Here is an 18,575-nt window from a genome sequence, read left to right on the forward strand (position 1 = left end):
GGGAATAAAAAGCGACAGATGCCCAGGACATCGCACGGCTTAGACGACAGAGGAGCCCGTGGTGTTGCCCATGAGATGTCGGGCTCAAAAGTGAAGCCAGACAACTGGAGCACAGATTGGACCTGGGTACACAAATCTTTTTTTCTCATCTTTATTAGTGAGCCAACAAACAAGAAAACATCCTTTGCAGCTCCATACTTGTTGGACAGATTAGTTAACTAAATTAAACATGTTATCCAACCTCATGGAAGGTTCTAAACCTGCCGCTCCCGTGTGATCTCTTTCCTGGTCCCCCGGTGGGGTCTCATTACATGGCCCCAGCATTGTTGCTTTGCTATGACATGTGACCATTGGTGCTAATCACTAGAAGCAGCGATGACTGCAGACAGCGATTGGCAGCAGTGGTCACTTGTCAACACGCCATATGATACCTTATGACAGGTAAAGATCAGCAGGTACCAGGGAAGTGTCTGCACAGAAGCAGCAGCAAATTCATTGCTTTATACACTTGGAAGCGGCTTACAGAAAAAAAACGTATATGATCGGGCAAAGGGACGTTATGGCGTCAGCATTTGTAGCTCATTTGTTGTTTAGTTTTCCAATATACTTTACCAATTCCTGTCTGTTTTCACAATCTCTGCTGATTCATCAAGTCTGGTGTGTAGTATGTTAATCTTGATCCAGAGTAAAATGCGGCAAATTAATTGAGACGTGAACCTCATAATAAATTTGGCGTCAGCTTTAGAAGATTAGTACAGTGACGGACTGGTGTACATACATGCCTGAAGTTAATGGCACTTTTGTGGTGTAAATATAGTTGAGCCATGCTTGGTCGCTGCATCCTGCCAAGCTTTGCTTCTTTTCAAAAAAGTTGCCGAAACTTGCGTAAAATCATCATAAGTCACAAAATAGCATCTAGGAGTTTTGCAAAACTTTTCTGCCCTCTCAAAACAGTTTCATCCCAGATTTCTGGTGCAAACTGGTGAATGGACTTCTTCTCTTGGTTTCACGTAAGGCTCCACAACCGGTCATGATTTATTTTACATCTACAACTTTTTGAAATTTTCATGTCTGAATCTAATTGATTTAAAGCTGTAATCTGAGCGTCTGTATCTATGTAGTGAAAAATAAACCGATGTATGATTTTCACTCTAAATCTACATGTGAAACAATAAAATACTGTTTCTCCTCCTGCCTCCTTTAGAGAACCAAGCAAATGGCAAGACAAGACGAAGCCTCAATTTCCATGAGAGATTCACAGAGTTTTTTGAGAGCAGGAAGAATTAAATGTCACTCCATCTGAATGAAGAAGCAGGTGCATCAAACATTCACAAGAGGTTTATTCCAGAAAATCAAACATTGTAAAAAAAAAAAGAAAATGTTTTGCATAATTTACATCAATATGTGTAATGTTACATAAACATATAGATATTATCTGTTCGGTTGTTGGCATCAGGTGGTGCCCCCTGGTTCTGTCTGTTCTGCTACTGCTGCTTTAAATTTTCTCAGTTTCACAAGAAAGGCTAAAAAAAAAAAAAAAGCAAAATAAAAATATGATAAATTAGAATTTTACAGCAAGCCAGCACTGGAAAACATTGTATTCCTATTGATAAAAAAAGGTTGGAAAATAATTGCAGACTAATATTATCAAACTTTATTAGGAAATTGTATAAATGAGCACTGACCCTGAAGGTAGCCCCCCGTACCTGACATGACAGTCAGTGCTCCCGAGAAGGAGACAGTGATTTATATTATATACTATGGTATTGCTGTGTATAGTACAATAGATACTACTCCGTTAGGCGACTTGATAGTTAAAAAAATAAAAAAAATAAAATGTTTTAAAAAATATATAAAAATTAAAAAATAAACACGTGGCATATCCATGTCCGTAAAAATCTGTTTTATCAAAATGTTAAATTAATTAACCTGATCGGTAAAGGCTGATAGAAGGAAAAAAAAATAATAAAAAACTCCAGCATGTGTTTTTTGGGCAGCAGATATCAACTGACAGGTTCCCTGAAAATTGCCGAGATGACTTCAGACAACGGTCCTGCTACAAAAGGGAACGTGCAGCGATGAGTCTGATGCTCCATCCATCTGAGAGCAAAGTCGACCAAATCTGACAGCTGTGGGGGAATGACAAACTTTTCTTTGTTTATGGGGGGGTGACCCAACTGTCCACCAAAAGATATTGCCATCTCATCCCCATCTCTAATCCTCTTGCTTTCAGGGGAATAGCAGCTGCTGACAGAGATGTCCGGCAGCAGCTTTCTGTCCTCTGCCCACTGTAAACAAGCGCCAACTCGGCCAAAGCAAGAACTTGTGGGCACGGTGGCAAGAGAGGAGAACGTACTGGCCAAACAAGTGCTGAGCAGAAAGGGAAGTCAAGAGCAGATTCATGCTGCCTGAAGCATGGACACCGGCTGAGTCATTGTACCCGTGGGTGTATTACTCTGCGTGCTACTGCTCGGATGAGGAGTCCAGGAAGGTCCCCGGTGGCTTCTTCTCTCCCAGCTTGTCTAGATGGACAGGTCTGTACCTATATACATAGGATTAGGGTAACCTGCTGCTTGCACTCGTCATCAGTGACAGACATCATAAATCTGGTTCCCATACAGAAGGCCTGAGAAAAATATGGATCTTACTGCTAAAAAAAATAATTAGCGTGGAATAAGTAAGCATCCTAAATAAATATACATTGTCTGTCTGTGGCCTGAAACCTCTATTTATAACACCAAAACATGAGAACCCCCCTGGCAGCCCTCAAAACACAATTATCATCATTATTATTATTCTACAGGGATGCTTCTTTCTTTATCCCCCCCCATCCCTGTAGATTCCTGCCACTTCACTGGGGGTTTACCCACAACTTATAATGTTATGAATTGTGGATAAATTAGGGGTCGGTTCAGTAAACGGGATCCCTTGTAGGTGCAGGACACAGGAGGAAATCATGTTACCTGTATGTCCTATCTGCCAGGGCATCGGCCGTGCAATGTAAGGCACCTGTCCAAAAGGATGAGATCTGTTGACAAAATCATCTTAAAAAAAAAAAAAAAAAGAAATAGTCAGTGATCTGTTTACAATCAGGGGACGTGCACACGACGCCTTACTTCTGACAGTGGAGCCGCTGAGGTTTTTCAATGCGACGCCGCTTCAGGAGGAAACTACAGCTCTTTATCCTGAAGGGGCTTCGCTGGCAGTTTTGTGTGGTGGCTCCACTGCCGGCGTCTTTTCCCTATGCTTTAACTATAATGAGCGAGCAGCTTACAAAATAAGCCACCCGAAGAATGGGCACGTTACTTCCCTGAAGAGGTTACAAGAAGTGACTAAACACAAAGTGCACAGCAACGTCGGTTTTACATTACTGTGTAGTTTGTTCATCTTTTGCGGTGCTTTTTCTGGTGGATTCCATAGAGTCTGTTTACTTCTGTTATCAGGGGGCGGCCTGTGCCCAGTGCACAAGCTCCATACAGACATGGAGGGGGGAGAACATGAGCAGAACCTGTGACCTCTGTATATCTTGTACTTTATCTTTAGTAGTTGTCGTGTAGTTGTCGCGTGTCCCATCTCCGATTGTTTCAGAGTTTTAGCTACAAACATGAACTTGTCTGCACTTGTCTGCACTTATCAGTGGTGTCAGCATTGTCGTGATAGTGAAAGTGTTGAATGTTGGAAAATAGATATAAACACTGCTGAAAAAAATTAAGGGAACACAATGTAACTCCAAGTCAATAACACTTCTGTGAAATCTACCTGTCCAGTTATGAAGCGACACTGATTGTAAATCCATTTCTCCTGCTGTTGTGCAAATGGAACAGAAAACTGGTAGAAATGATCGGCAATTAGCAAGACCACAGACCATTTCTCTGTTCTCATCCTTTTTGGCTGTTGTTTTGGTCACTTTTCCATTGCTCTCACCCCTAGAGGTACCGTAGCATGAGGCGGTGTCTACAGTACAACCCACAGAAGTTGCTCAGGTAGTGCAGTTCATCCAGGATGGCGCATCAGTGCGAGCTGTGGCAGCACAGTGTTCAGAGCAAGGAGCAGATACCAGGAGATGTGGAGGGAGCCATAGGAGGTCAACAACCCAGCAGCAGGACCGCTACCTCCGCCTTTGTGCAAGGAGGAACAGGAGGAGCATTGCCAGAGCCCTGCAAAATGACCTCCAGCAGGCCACAAATGTGCATGTATCTGCACAAACGGTTAGAAACCGCCTCCATGAGGGTGGTATGAGGGCCCGACGTCCACAGATGGGGGTTGTGCTCACAGCCCAACACTGTGCAGGACGCTTGGCATTTGCTACAGAACACCAGGATTGGCAAAGTCGCCACTGGCGCCCTGTGCTCTTCACAGATGAAAGCAGGTTCACACTGAGCACATGTGACAGACGTGACAGAGTCTGGAGACGCCGTGGAGAGCGATCTGCTGCCTGCAACATCCTTCAGCATGACCGGTTTGGCAGTGGGTCAGTAATGGTGTGGGGTGGCATTTCTTTGGAGGGCCACACAGTCCTCCATGTGCTCTCCAGAGGTAGCCTGACTGCCATTAGGTACCGAGATGAGATCCTCAGACCCCTTGTGAGACCATATGTTGGTGCGGTTGGCCCTGGGTTCCTCCTAATGCAGGACAATGCCAGACCTCATGTGGCTGGAGTGTGTCAGCAGTTCCTGCAAGATGAAGGCATTGAAGCTATGGACTGGCCCGCCCGTTCCCCAGACCTGAATCCGATTGAGCACATCTGGGACATCATGTCTCGCTCCATCCACCAACATCACGTTGCACCACAGGCTGTCCAGGAGTTGGCGGATGCTTTAGTCCAGGTCTGGGAGGAGATCCCTCAGGAGACCATCCGCAACCTCATCAGGAGCATGCCCAGGCATTGTAGGGAGGTCATACAGGCACGTGGAGGCCACACACAATACTCAGCCTCATCAGGAGCATGCCCAGGCGTTGTAGGGAGGTCATACAGGCACGTGGAGGCCACACACAATACTCAGCCTCATCAGGAGCATGCCCAGGCGTTGTAGGGAGGTCATACAGGCACATGGAGGCCACACACAATACTCAGCCTCATCAGGAGCATACCCAGGCGTTGTAGGGAGGTCATACAGGCACGTGGAGGCCACACACAATACTCAGCCTCATCAGGAGCATGCCCAGGCGTTGTAGGGAGGTCATACAGGCACGTGGAGGCCACACACAATACTCAGCCTCATCAGGAGCATGCCCAGGCGTTGTAGGGAGGTCATACAGGCACGTGGAGGCCACACACAATACTGAGCCTCATCAGGAGCATGCCCAGGCGTTGTAGAGAGGTCATGCAGGCACGTGGAGGCCACACACAATACTCAGCCTCATCAGGAGCATGCCCAGGCGTTGTAGGGAGGTCATACAGGCATGTGGAGGCCACACACAATACTCAGCCTCATCAGGAGCATGACCAGGCGTTGTAGGGAGGTCATACAGGCACGTGGAGGCCACACACAATACTCATCCTCATCAGGAGCATGCCCAGGCGTTGTAGAGAGGTCATGCAGGCACGTGGAGGCCACACACAATACTCAGCCTCATCAGGAGCATGCCCAGGCGTTGTAGGGAGGTCATACAGACACGTGGAGGCCACACACAATACTCAGCCTCATCAGGAGCATGCCCAGGCGTTGTAGGGAGGTCATACAGGCACGTGGAGGCCACACACAATACTGAGACTCATTTTGACTTGTTTTAAGGACATTACATCAAAGTTGGATCAGCCTGTAGTGTGTTTTTCCACTTTAATTTTGGGGGTGACTCCAAATCCAGGCCTCCATTGGTTAATAAATGTGATTTCCATTGATGATTTTTGTGTGATTTTGTTGTCAGCACATTCAACTTTCTACAGAACAAAGTATTCAATGAGAAGATTTCATTCATTCAGATCTAGGATGGGGGATTTCACTGTTCCCTTTATTTTTTTGAGCAGTGTATTTATACTAGATACCGAGCCACATAATGCAATAAAACTACAAATCACAGATCTGTGGCTGTGTGACCTGATTGATAGGATGCAGATCGCTCGTTTGACAGAAGTTTTTAACCATAGCATTCTAGAATGATGAAAAAAAAAAATCTAATTTTCTACCGCCATCCGCCATCTGTCAAGCTGGTTCACGTCACGAATCGCCTGTCCAAAATTCTGGTACTAGTGTACGGCCTCCTACATGCAAACGTGAATCATCTTACCGTCTGTCTGACTGTCGTCTTCATCTCCTCGTTCTGGAGTTTGGGTTTCAGAAGTCCAGTTCCCCTGTGGATCCACTCTCTTGGAGACGCTGCCATCTTTACGTAGGGAGGGGGATACCAGCCAGTCGGTAATGCTGACCTCCATTACCTTTTCACACAATAGTGGAAGTTCACAAGACCGAATGCCCTCAAGAAGATCAATCACCTGCGTGATGCTACAGAAGGTAAAGAAGGGGCTTGTATTATCTACAGTCGGCAGAAGACAAGACACGATACATCAAGGCTCGGGGGTACCGGACCACGGTACAAACACGCTACACATGGTCTAGGATCAGGAATGATCTACAGACATCGTAATAGTATTCACATGCCGAAGGATCGCTCCCGTGTTATATCCGTCACCCTACTGGAGGTGGAAAAATACAACGTGGTTTTCAAGAGAAACCCATGTCAGAATCCATGGAATGGGACCCGAGTCATAGAGAGTTGTGATTACACATGGTCACGTCCCCCATGGTCCCCTACAAAATGCATTTTTAGGAAGAAAAAAACAAAAAAAACTACGGTACATATAATTGGTAGCGCCATATCGGTACAATCCAAACTATAAGATGTTATTCATCCTGGGGGAAAAAAAAACATAAAACACACTGGCAAGAATTGCTGCTGTTTTGGTCTTCCCACGCCTCAAAAATATATTTGGTTAAAAAGCCGTCTATAAAAAAAAAAACAATACTAATTAAAAAATACACATTTTTCTCACAGCTCTGTTGACGTAAAAATGCAAATCTTTTAGGTCCGCAAAAGCAGTAATGCAAAATAATAAAAAGAAACGACAAAGAGAATAAAAACACAACCCAAAAGAAGAAAAAGCGATATTACTGTTTTCTTTTTTCCATCTCCACAGCAAAAATTTAATAAAACTTAGATTCTATCATATGCAGCCCAGAATATAACCATCAACAAATACAACTCGTCCGGCAGGAAACAAGACCAAATACAGCCACACAGACAGAAAAATAAAAACGTTATGGCTGTGATGTCGCCGGTGTGCCGGGAGGATAGACTGCGCCGGGGAGGTTTGGGGTGGTCGACGAAAACTGCGCGCCGGGGAGGATGACTGTGCGTGGGAGTGGGGGGGGGGGACTGTGGAGGGATTCGACTGTGCGCCAGTGGGGGGGGGGGGGGGGAGACTGTGCACCGGGGGGAAGAGGAATGTGTGCCAGTGGGGGGAGGGAGGACTGTGCGCCAGGAGGGAGAGGAAGACTGTGCGCCAGGAGGACTGTGCGCCAGGAGGAGGACTGTGCGCCAGAAGGAGGACTGTGCGCCGGGAGGGGGAGGAGGACTGTGCGCCGGGAGGGGGAGGAGGACTGTGCGCCGGGAGGGGGAGGAGGGCTGTGCGTCGGGAGGGGGAGGAGGGCTGTGCGTCGGGAGGGGGAGGAGGGCTGTGCGCCGGGAGGGAGAGGAGGGCTGTGCGCCAGGAGAGGGAGGAGGGCTGTGCGCCGGGAGGGGGGGCAAGGCTGTGCGCCAGGAGGGGGGCAGGGCTGTGCACCAGGAGGGGGGGGCGACTGTGCACCGCATGGAAAGACTGTGTGCACGCGGCTCTACAATTTCATACCAGCAGCTATAACATGATGCCCCGGGAGACTTTTACTAAGTATTATATATGGCACATAACGATATATTCCTCAGCAAAACAAGTAGTATATCATGTGTTTTGGTGCGGTTTCCGGCATTCATTGCGGCAGCAGCAGCCGACTTACTTGGTGATGTACACGGCACATACGCCCCCCTGCTTCAGATTCCCGATTATCGCTGGCAACGCAACTTGTGGGCTCAACATGTCTAAGGCCACCTGGAAATGAGAGAGGCGATGAGTGAGTGTGACCGGACGATGGCCGCTTCTGCAGGAGACCTGTCCACCTGTTACTCACTGCATCGAATCCTACAGACCGGAGGTCAGACATGGCGTCCCGGATATCCTTGTTGATAAAATTCACGTTATCCGGCCAACTTCGTCCGCTCCGAATTTCCCACGCCATCTTCCACTTTGAGAAGTTTCTCTTGGATACTTGGTGATGGTCAGAACGTAATTCAATGCTATGGACACAACCCGCTGGTCCCACTGGAATGGAGAGAAGAAGTGTGACAACCTGTACAACGGATGTCATAAAGCATCTGTTCTCCTGCAGTCCGAGAGCCGAATTGTGAGTGCAGTTCTGGATGTTGTAACAGGGGTAGACACCCGAAGGAGTTTGTTCAGCAGTGGAGGACGTGATTTATGACCCCGCAATCATCTCCGAAATCTACAATATTTTCTGCAAATTCGTATGTGATTTTTTTTCTCCATCACAGCGGCTTATGCTCCGATCTCCTTCACATCTGAACAAACAAATGACAAACTCACCAGCACGAGACAAGAAGAGACTCAGAGCGCCAGAGCCTGACCCGGCTTCTAGTATCACATCTCCAGGATTAACGTCCATCATCATCAGTAAGGAGGCAACGTCCTGGAAGTGACAGGACAGTCAGTGTTCAAGAAAAAAAAAAAAATATATATATATATATTTCTGTAAATCACAGACCATTCATTGGGGTCCAGGACATGGAGCATCGTTCACATTGGTGTCACGTTTCTGTCACTATGCAAATTGTCTCTTCAGAGAGGAAGAGAATTCGAACTCTAGCGCCACCTATTGGAAGTAGCAATCCTACAAGTCATTATCGACTCTTTAACGAGCCTTGAAATATGACTTGGGATAAAAGCCAAATCAGAATCTCAATTTGTAGACAGTGTTTCAGGGTAATGCCCCTCATCAGTGCAGAGTATGAGATCTGATTTGGCTGGGTGAGAGGCTAGGGCTATGTTCACACATCTTGGTTTTTTTCAACGTTTTTTTATGCAAATTTGCAGCTTTGTTTTACAGTACCAGCAAAGTCTATGAGATTCCAGAAATCTCATGCACACAGCTTTGTTTTTGTGTCATCAGGATTTTGTGCTTTGCATGGTTTTTTTTGCAAAATAAAGCATGTCACTTCTTTCAGTGTTTTTCACCCATTGGAAGTAATGGGTAATGAAAAAATGCTGAAAAACGCCTAGTGTGAACATAGCTATCAGGTTTTGCTGCATTTTTTGTGAAAATAAGTACAACAGTATGTGAAGCACATTTATTTTTGTGATTTTACCATCTTGTCTTGGTCACTGAGATGGTAGTTTGTTTAAAGGAAAAGTGTAATTAAATTAGTGATGTGTACTGTGTAAACATTGGCTCAGCTAGTTTTGAGATTGAACAATACCACGGAGGTGTGAAATGTAACTGCCTGAGCAACTGAATGGCAGACAATAGTGTGAAAGTAAATAGTGTCCTACAAACTCAATGCACTGCCAGTGTCTTAGGTAAACTATTCCTGAACAATTCACCTTCCCCTTTGTTACATTTGTAATTCTGGTTAATATGGTTTCACATATGTCTTGCATTGGTGACCTGTGTTCATGCTTCTGTGGTCGAAGCAAAGCTGAACTTTGGGATCATGAAAAATGCACCAAAAACACACAAAAACCTGCATTTTTGATGCACCTTCTTTCCTGCCAAGAGATCAGGTTTTGCGGCAGAAAAAAAAAAAGGCTGAAAAAACACAATGTGTGAACATAGCCTAAGACTGGGATCTAAGTGGTAAGGATTTTACTTGTGGAGAGTGACATGTCAGGTCTGACCAGAGGAGCATACAAGGCTGACTTGTCACTATCCACAAGGAGAAACCTTACCCCTTAGATCCCAGTGTTCGCCTCTCACCTAGCCAAATCAGATCTCATACTTTGCACTGATGAGGGGCAATACCCCGAAACACTGTGTCTACAAATTGAGATGCTTTTATCCCAAGTCATATTACAAGGCTCGTTAAAAGGGTCGATAATGACTTATAGGATCGCTGCTTCCAATAGGTGGCACTAGAGCTCAAGTCCTCTTCCTCTCACAATTTGCATATTTTTCATTTCCCAGAGGAGCTTGCAAGATGTTTAAGTCTCCTCATACTGGCATGCCAGACCTGGCTTGTCACTCTCCACAAGGAGAAACCTTATCCCTTAGGTTTCTGTCACTGTGACAGGTACAATAAAAATAGAGCCAAGACCTATTAGAGGCCATTGGCTTCCTAGGACATCATCACATACCAGGACACTAACTAACAGCAGGAAAAGCCCCTGACCCACAGAATGAAAGGACTACAGTGTAACAGTGCCCAACCAAAAAAGTCCCCAATGGTGGACAACCCAGTCCATCCAAGCCCAGCCCAAATCTGTACGTGCAGCTATGCCCAACCCTAATCATTTCAATTGCTCTTCATTCTGCTTATTGATTGGGGTAAGACTCTCTGATCACTCACTTATTGCCTATCCCAGGGCTCCATCTTGTGCTGCCTGGTATGGTGAGGTGTCGGCCCATATCAGTCTCTCTCCATTTAACCCATTAGGAGTCCCAAACTGGCTTGCTCGGCAATTTTTGGACCTAGCATAGAAATAAACAGAGACTGCTGCACATCACTGGAGTTGCTGCGGGTCCGGCTTCTATATACACTACTCATAAAAAAGTTAGGGATTTTTAGCTTTCAGGTGAAAGTTCAGGATGATCCTACAATGCCCTCTAACCTTTTCAGGTGAACTTAATGTGACGTCTCTAAACTTTTGGCTACACACGTCCAACTATTCAAAGTCTCAGGACTTTTTGCACAACTTGCTGTTCTCTAACAAGGAGCTTAATGGCAAAATTCACAACAGGTGTTGGATCCATGAATCGCCCAATACAGGTCGGGGTTCAATTAGAATTGATATTAATCAGCCGTCCACATCACGCTGTTCACATTCTGACGTCATGAGACCAAGATGACACCTGACACTTGATGAACAGTGTCTTACCATTGCAAGGCTTCGAGCAGGACGTTCTCAGATGGAAGTGGCCACTGAGCTTGGGAGTGTCACAGAGTCATCAGCAGAGATACAGAGAGACTGGAAGAGTCACAGAAAGGCAGAAAAGTGGACGTCCTCTGCCACATCCCACATTGATGACCTCTTCATTGTGAACAATGCCCTTGGGAACCGGATGATGAATGCCACACAACTCCAGGCACGTGAGAGGCACCAAGTGTACCTGCCCGCACCACCAGGCACTGGCGTCATCTGCAAGGTACCCGCCCGCACCACCAGGCACCGGCGTCATCTGCAGGGTACCCGTCCGCTCCACCAGGCACCGGCGTCATCTGCAAGGTACCCGCCCGCACCACCAGGCACCGGCGCCTTCTGCAAGGTACCCGCCCGCACCACCAGGCACCGGCATCTTCTGCAAGGTACCCGCCCGCACCACCAGGCACCGGCGTCTTCTGCAAGGTACCCGCCCGCACCACCAGGCACCGGCGTCTTCTGCGAGGTACCCGCCCGCACCACCAGGCACCGGCGTCTTCTGCGAGGTACCCGCCCGCACCACCAGGCACCGGCGTCTTCTGCGAGGTACCCGCCCGCACCACCAGGCACCGGCGTTATCTGCAGGGTACCCGCCCGCACCACCAGGCACCGGCGTCATCTGCAAGGTACCCGCCTGCACCACCAGGCACCGGCGTCTTCTGCAAGGTACCCGCCCGCACCACCAGGCACCGGCATCATCTGCAAGGTACCCGCCCGCACCACCAGGCACCGGCATCATCTGCAAGGTACCCGCCCACACCACCAGGCATCGGCGTCTTCTGCAAGGTACCCGCCCGCACCACCAGGCACCGGCGTCATCTGCAAGGTACCCGCCCGCACCACCAGGCACCGGCATCTTCTGCAAGGTACCCGCCCGCACCACCAGGCACCGGCATCTTCTGCAAGGTACCTGCCCGCACCACCAGGCACCGGCATCATCTGCAAGGTACCCGCCCGCACCACCAGGCACCGGCATCTTCTGCAAGGTACCCGCCCGCACCACCAGGCACCGGCATCTTCTGCAAGGTACCTGCCCGCACCACCAGGCACCGGCATCATCTGCAAGGTACCCGCCCGCACCACCAGGCACCGGCATCATCTGCAAGGTACCTGCCCACACCACCAGGCACCGGCGTCTTCTGCAGGGTACCCGCCCGCACCACCAGGCACCGGCGTCATCTGCAAGGTACCCGCCCGCACCACCAGGCACCGGCGTCTTCTGCAAGGTACCCGCCCGCACCACCAGGCACCGGCATCTTCTGCAAGGTACCCGCCCGCACCACCAGGCACCGGCGTCATCTGCAAGGTACCCGCCCGCACCACCAGGCACCGGCGTCTTCTGCAAGGTACCCGCCCGCACCACCAGGCACCGGCGTCTTCTGCAAGGTACCCGCCCGCACCACCAGGCACCGGCATCTTCTGCAAGGTACCTGCCCGCACCACCAGGCACCGGCGTCATCTGCAAGGTACCCGCCCGCACCACCAGGCACCGGCGTCTTCTGCAAGGTACCCGCCCGCACCACCAGGCACCGGCATCTTCTGCAAGGTACCTGCCCGCACCACCAGGCAAATGTGTCATCATCTTCCATGGGAGCAGCTACGCTGGACGAGGGACCAGTGGGCCTCAGTGCTGTTCACTGATGAAAGTCCATTCACGCTGAGCAGAAATGATGGCTGCCAACGATATTGGAGACGTGATGGAGAGCACTATGCATCAACCACTGTTGTCACCAGACTAGCATTTGGTGGTGGCGGTGTTACAGTGTGGGCAGAGGTGTCTAGTCAATACAGAACTGCCCTACACTTTGAGACAAGCCCCTACTACTAGAATAACATCAGTAATCCAGTCATTGTGCCTCTGCATGAACAACACAGGCCTAATTTCATCTTCAGGATGACAATGCTCCAGCTCATCGAGGTCACATCATTAGGGAATGGCAGCTGGAGACTGGGAGACCTCACATGGAGTGACCTGCACTTTCTCCAGACCTGAGTCCCATAGAAAACCTATGGGATCAGCTGAGTCGCCGTGTAGATGTCACGCAAGGTGTGGGAAAGACTAAGTGCAACACAAAGGGAAGAGGGGAAGGGAGCCCAGACTCTAGGGAAAGGGGGAGTGGAGACCTCCTAGGCTGATCTGATATCACCCTGTCTCCCCTACCATCCCTATATTGGTTCTTCAATCGCCGCACATGAACCTACCCCTGTATTTCCCTAGCGCTTGGTCCTGGATAGGGAAGGGGGGCATGAGCACTAGTCAATCCTCACTAACAACTAAAGACAACAAGGTAGACAGACACCAGGGAAAAATAACTTAGCTTGAGCCGACTTCAGAGAGATAATACACATGTCCTCTTAGTACCAGAGAGGAAGTAAGAAGACTGCACTTGCTCCAAGCCTTCACATGCAAACATGTGTATATCACCGGCACCACCCTGCAGCAAAGTGAAACTATTTAAATACCCAGGCAAGGGTTTTAATTAGAGCAGGAGGGAGGCAACCGCTGGGTCCTAGAGTGAAACAGCTAAGAAGGTGTCTGTAATGCCAAACGAAGAGATCTTCTGCAACCAACTGCAGGGCCACTGTCTGTCACATCTGACACACCCGTGACAGTAGAGGCTTGTAACTATGTAGCCAAGAACCTCAATGACCTGAGGGCCGCCCTTGAAGGAGAGTGGGACGCCATGCCTCACCAGACAAGAAGAGTGGGACGCCATGCCTCAGCAGACAAGAGTGGGACGCCATGCTTCAGCAGACGAAGAGTGGGAGCCATGCTTCAGCAGACAAGAAGAGTGGGACGCCATGCCTCAGCAGACGAAGAGTGGGAGCCATGCCTCAGCAGACGAAGAGTGGGACGCCATGCCTCAGCAGATGAAGAGTGGGACGCCATGCCTCAGCAGATGAAGAGTGGGACGCCATGCCTCAGCAGACAAGAAGAGTGGGACGCCATGCCTCAGCAGACAAGAAGAGTGGGACGCCATGCCTCAGCAGACAAGAAGAGTGGGACGCCATGCCTCAGCAGACAAGAAGAGTGGGACGCCATGCCTCAGCAGACAAGAAGAGTGGGACGCCATGCCTCAGCAGATGAAGAGTGGGAGCCATGCCTCAGCAGACGAAGAGTGGGAGCCATGCCTCAGCAGACAAGAAGAGTGGGAGCCATGCCTCAGCAGACGAAGAGTAGGAGCCATGCCTCAGCAGACGAAGAGTGGGAGCCATGCCTCAGCAGACAAGAAGAGTGGGACGCCATGCCTCAGCAGACAAGAAGAGTGGGACGCCATGCCTCAGCAGACAAGAAGAGTGGGACGCCATGCCTCAGCAGATGAAGAGTGGGAGCCATGCCTCAGCAGACGAAGAGTGGGAGCCATGCCTCAGCAGACAAGAAGAGTGGATGCCATGCCTCAGCACAAGAAGAGTGGGACGCCATGCCTCAGCAGACTAGAAGAGTGGGACGCCATGCCTCAGCACAAGAAGAGTGGATGCCATGCCTCAGCAGACAAGAAGAGTGGATGCCATGCCTCAGCACAAGACTCTCAGCCCGCAGGCACCATAGACCCCGATCGTGGCCCGGTCCAGGAGCTGCTGACATCAGTGCTTTATTTCAGTGTATTGCCGCACAGAGACCGGCTCTCTGCACAGCAGTACCAATACCAGCCGTCGGCCTATCAGAGGCCAGCAGCTGACACCAGCGTGCCGCCACAGCGGCGTATGACGTCACTGCCATGTGCAGATGTCTCTGCCATGTGCAGATGTCTGCTGCTGGCCTCTGATAGGCCGACGGCTGGTATTGGTACTGCTGCGCAGAGAGCCGGTCTCTGCGCGGCAATACACAGAAGTAAAGCGCTGATGTCGGCAGCTCCTAGACCGGGCCGCGATTGTCAGGGGGTCTATGGTGCCTGCGGCCCACATGTGCAGAAAGGACGCCGAGGGAACGGAGGACAGGTGAGAAGAATTTTTTTTTTCTCTTATATATGTATGTGAAGAAACGGCACAGGGGACATTCCTCCAACATGGGGACCAGGATGGGGACATACCAACAATATGGGGACATTCCTCCAACATGGGGACCAGGATGGGGACATACCTACAATATAGGGACATTCCTCCAATATGGGGACCTGGATGGAGACATTCCTCCAATATGGGGACATTCCTCCAACATGAGGACCAGGCTGGGGACATACCTACAATATGGGGACATTCCTCCAACATGGGGACCAGGATAGAGACATACCTACAATATGGGGACATTCCTCCACCATGGGGACCTGGATGGGGACATACCTACAATATGGGGACATTCCTCCACCATGGGGACCTGGATGGGGACATACCTACAATATGGGGACATTCCTCCAATATGGGGACATTCCTACAATATGGGGACATTCCTCCACCATGGGGACCTGGATGGGGACCTACCTACAATATGGGGACATTCCTCCAACATGGGGACCAGGATAGAGACATACCTACAATATGGGGACATTCCTCCACCATGGGGACCTGGATGGGGACATACCTACAATATGGGGACATTCCTCCACCATGGGGACCTGGATGGGAACATACCTACAATATGGGGACATTCCTCCACCATGGGGATCTGGATGGGGACATACCTAAAATATGGGGACATTCCTCCACCATGGGGACCTGGATGGGGACATTCCTACAATATGGGGATATTCCTCCACCAAGGGGACCTGGATGGGGACATTTCTACAATATGGGGACATTCTTCCACCATGGGGACCTGGATGGGGACATTCCTCCAACATGGGGTCCTGGATGGGGACATTCCTCCAACAATGGGACATTCCTCCAATATGGGGACCTGGATGGGGCATTACTACAATATGGGGACATTCCTCCAACATGGGGACCTGGATGGGGCATTACTACAATATGGGGACATTCCACCAACATGGGGACATGGATGGGGCATTACTATAAGATGAGGACCTGGATAAGGACATATCTACAATATGGGGACCTGGATTGGGGACATTACTACAAGATAGGGACCAGTATGGAACATTACAACAAGATGAGGACCAGGATCGGTGACATTGAGACAGATGCGGACCAGGATGGGGGACTTAACTACATCATGTTGGCCAGAATTACTATCTGGTGCTGATTGTAAGACAAAATTACTGTGTGTGGCCAATTGAGGAAAGCAAAATTGTAAAAATTAAAAATAAAGCATGAAAAAATATTTTGCCACTAAAAATGCTGCTTTATATATAAACAAAAAAAGTGCACGTTTGTTAGCTATAAAAAAATAAAAGACAGCAAAAATGTTCAAAAGGTGTATAGAAAAAAAAATTGTGTCACTAAAAATGTCACTTTGTCCTGCAAAGAATGCGGCCCCCCAAATTAATTTTTTTTCCGTGTGCGGCCCATATACCCAGCCGAGTTTGAGACCCCTGGTCTGGACCCTCATCAGGAATAGGACAGACATCTATAGGACATTTCATAACTTTCCCAAATTCTTATAAAAAAAATATTCCCCACAAATTGCATTGAATTACTGTACCCAATTTATTATATATTTTAGGAGTCGGTGCCCATTTAGGTGGAGTTGGTATACAATGGACCGACTCCGACTCCACAGCCCTGCCAGCTCCTACACGATATTCTTGCTCGACCCAAACGGGGCATTATAAAAGGTGGCGGATATTGAAGCCATAAAGGGACAAGGTGATAATCACCAATCATAGTACAAGTGGTCGAGCGAACATCGAAGGGGGACACGGACCTTTGGATAGGAGATGGTGGGCCCCCTCTTCATAGACAAGACGTACTCATCCAGCGAGGGTCTTCTCAGGAAGAACTGGTGCCCGGTGGAAGTCCTGACTTTCTCCCCGGACAGTTTGCCCAGTAAGTCCTTGTAGTTGATGGCCCCCCAGTTACTGACTAGTTTTCCAGAGTCTTTCAGCACAAACATCTTCCTGAACATGGAGTAGCGTCCCCTCGTGTACTCCGCTAGGAGCAGATCTCCAGACTGGAAGGGGACACCCTGGAAAGGTGCAAGGTCTTGGGGTGATTTTGGGGGGCAGCACAGTTCCTCTTGGTGGGATGTTAAAGGTTGTAGGGGAAGAAGATGCTCAGAAATACCATAAGGTCCACTCTCTTGGCAGGATGATGGGGGTCTGAGCTGCTCTGGGTGGTCTTGGGAGGATGATGGGGGTCTGAGCTGCTCTGGGTGGTCTTGTGAGGATGATCGGGGTCTGAGCTGCTCTGGGTGGTCTTGGGAGGATGATGGGGGTCTGAGCTGCTCTGGGTGGTCTTGGGAGGATGATGGGGGTCTGAGCTGCTCTGGGTGGTCTTGGGAGGATGATGGGGGTCTGAGCTGCTTTGGGTAGTCTTGGGAGGATGATGGGGGTCTGAGCTGCTCTGCGTGGTCTTGGGAGGATGATGGGGGTCTGAGCTGCTCTGGGTGGTCTTGGGAGGATGATGGGGGTCTGAGCTGCTCTGGGTGGTCTTGGGAGGATGATGGGGGTCTGAGCTGCTCTGGGTGGTCTTGGGAGGATGATGGGGGTCTGAGCTGCTCTGGGTGATCTTGGGATGATGATGGGGGTCTGAGCTGCTCTGGGTAGTCTTGGGAGGATAATGGGGGTCTGAGCTGCTCTGGGTAGTCTTGGGAGGATGATGGGGGTCTGAGCTGCTCTGCGTGGTCTTGGGAGGATGATGGGGGTCTGAACTGCTTTGGGTGGTCTTGGGAGGATGATGGGGGTCCTGCTGTGCTCAGCTGCTCTGGACTTTGCAGATCTCTGATCTCCTGGGAGATAAATTCTGGAGGGATGATGCTGATCAGTCTGTCCAGGGGAGACAAGGACCCCCTCCTCCTCCACGTCCTTACACCTAGGGGACTGGTAGGTTGGGGGGATTCAGGTTGCCCCTCAGCTCCATGACCTTCCTGTGAAGCTGAGCACAACGTGATACAATGTTGCAGCTGCCCCCTGAGTCTCCGCGTCTGCAGATTCCTCGCACTGCCAGCAGGGGGCGGTCGACACCAGAGCGCAGCAGAGCACAGCCTTCTGCACGCACACAGCGCCGACATCCCGGGAGCAGCGGAGGAGAATCTCCCCGGATCAGCGCGTCATCACCCGGCGACAAGCAGGAAGCGGCGGCGGCACACGGGGGGATGTGCAGCAGAGCTTCCGGCTGTGCGCGGATCTACACGTGTGCGGGGAGAAGAGGCTGCTGCGGGGAGGGGAGGCTGCTGCGCGGAGGGGAGGGGAGGCTGCTGCGGGGAGAGGAGGCTGCTGCGGGGAGGGGAGGCTGCTGCGGGGAGGGGAGGCTGCTGCGGGGAGGGGAGGCTGCTGCGGGGAGAGGAGGCTGCTGCGGGGAGGGGAGGCTGCTGCGGGGAGAGGAGGCTGCTGCGGGG

At 50.0% G+C, this 18,575-nt stretch overlaps 2 protein-coding genes across 2 annotated transcripts in view; one reads left to right on the forward strand and one right to left on the reverse strand.

Annotated features, from left to right (window-relative positions):
- The window catches only part of SPDYA (speedy/RINGO cell cycle regulator family member A), a 32,838-nt gene extending 30,388 nt beyond the window's left edge, over positions 1-2,450 (forward strand). Inside the window, exon 7 of the mRNA XM_073671784.1 lies at positions 1,205-2,450. Coding sequence (XP_073527885.1) covers positions 1,205-1,287 — 83 coding nt within the window. The 3' untranslated portion in view covers positions 1,288-2,450. The remainder of the gene's footprint in view (positions 1-1,204) is intronic.
- On the reverse strand, positions 1,323-18,338 carry TRMT61B (tRNA methyltransferase 61B). Its single transcript, XM_073671783.1, has 7 exons — positions 16,944-18,338; positions 8,636-8,738; positions 8,163-8,353; positions 7,992-8,083; positions 6,229-6,443; positions 2,964-3,044; positions 1,323-1,523 (listed from the first exon to the last, which is right to left on the reverse strand). The coding sequence occupies exons 1-7, from the start codon at positions 18,246-18,248 to the stop codon at positions 1,453-1,455; spliced, it is 2,058 nt and encodes a 685-aa protein (XP_073527884.1). The 5' UTR covers positions 18,249-18,338; the 3' UTR covers positions 1,323-1,452.
- Between the last annotated feature and the right edge of the window lie 237 nt (positions 18,339-18,575).

The sequence above is a fragment of the Phyllobates terribilis genome, unplaced genomic scaffold, assembly GCF_046119375.1.
Source record: "Phyllobates terribilis strain yellow unplaced genomic scaffold, ASM4611937v1 Scaffold_3__8_contigs__length_932513732, whole genome shotgun sequence".
Taxonomy (NCBI): Eukaryota; Metazoa; Chordata; class Amphibia; order Anura; family Dendrobatidae; genus Phyllobates; species Phyllobates terribilis.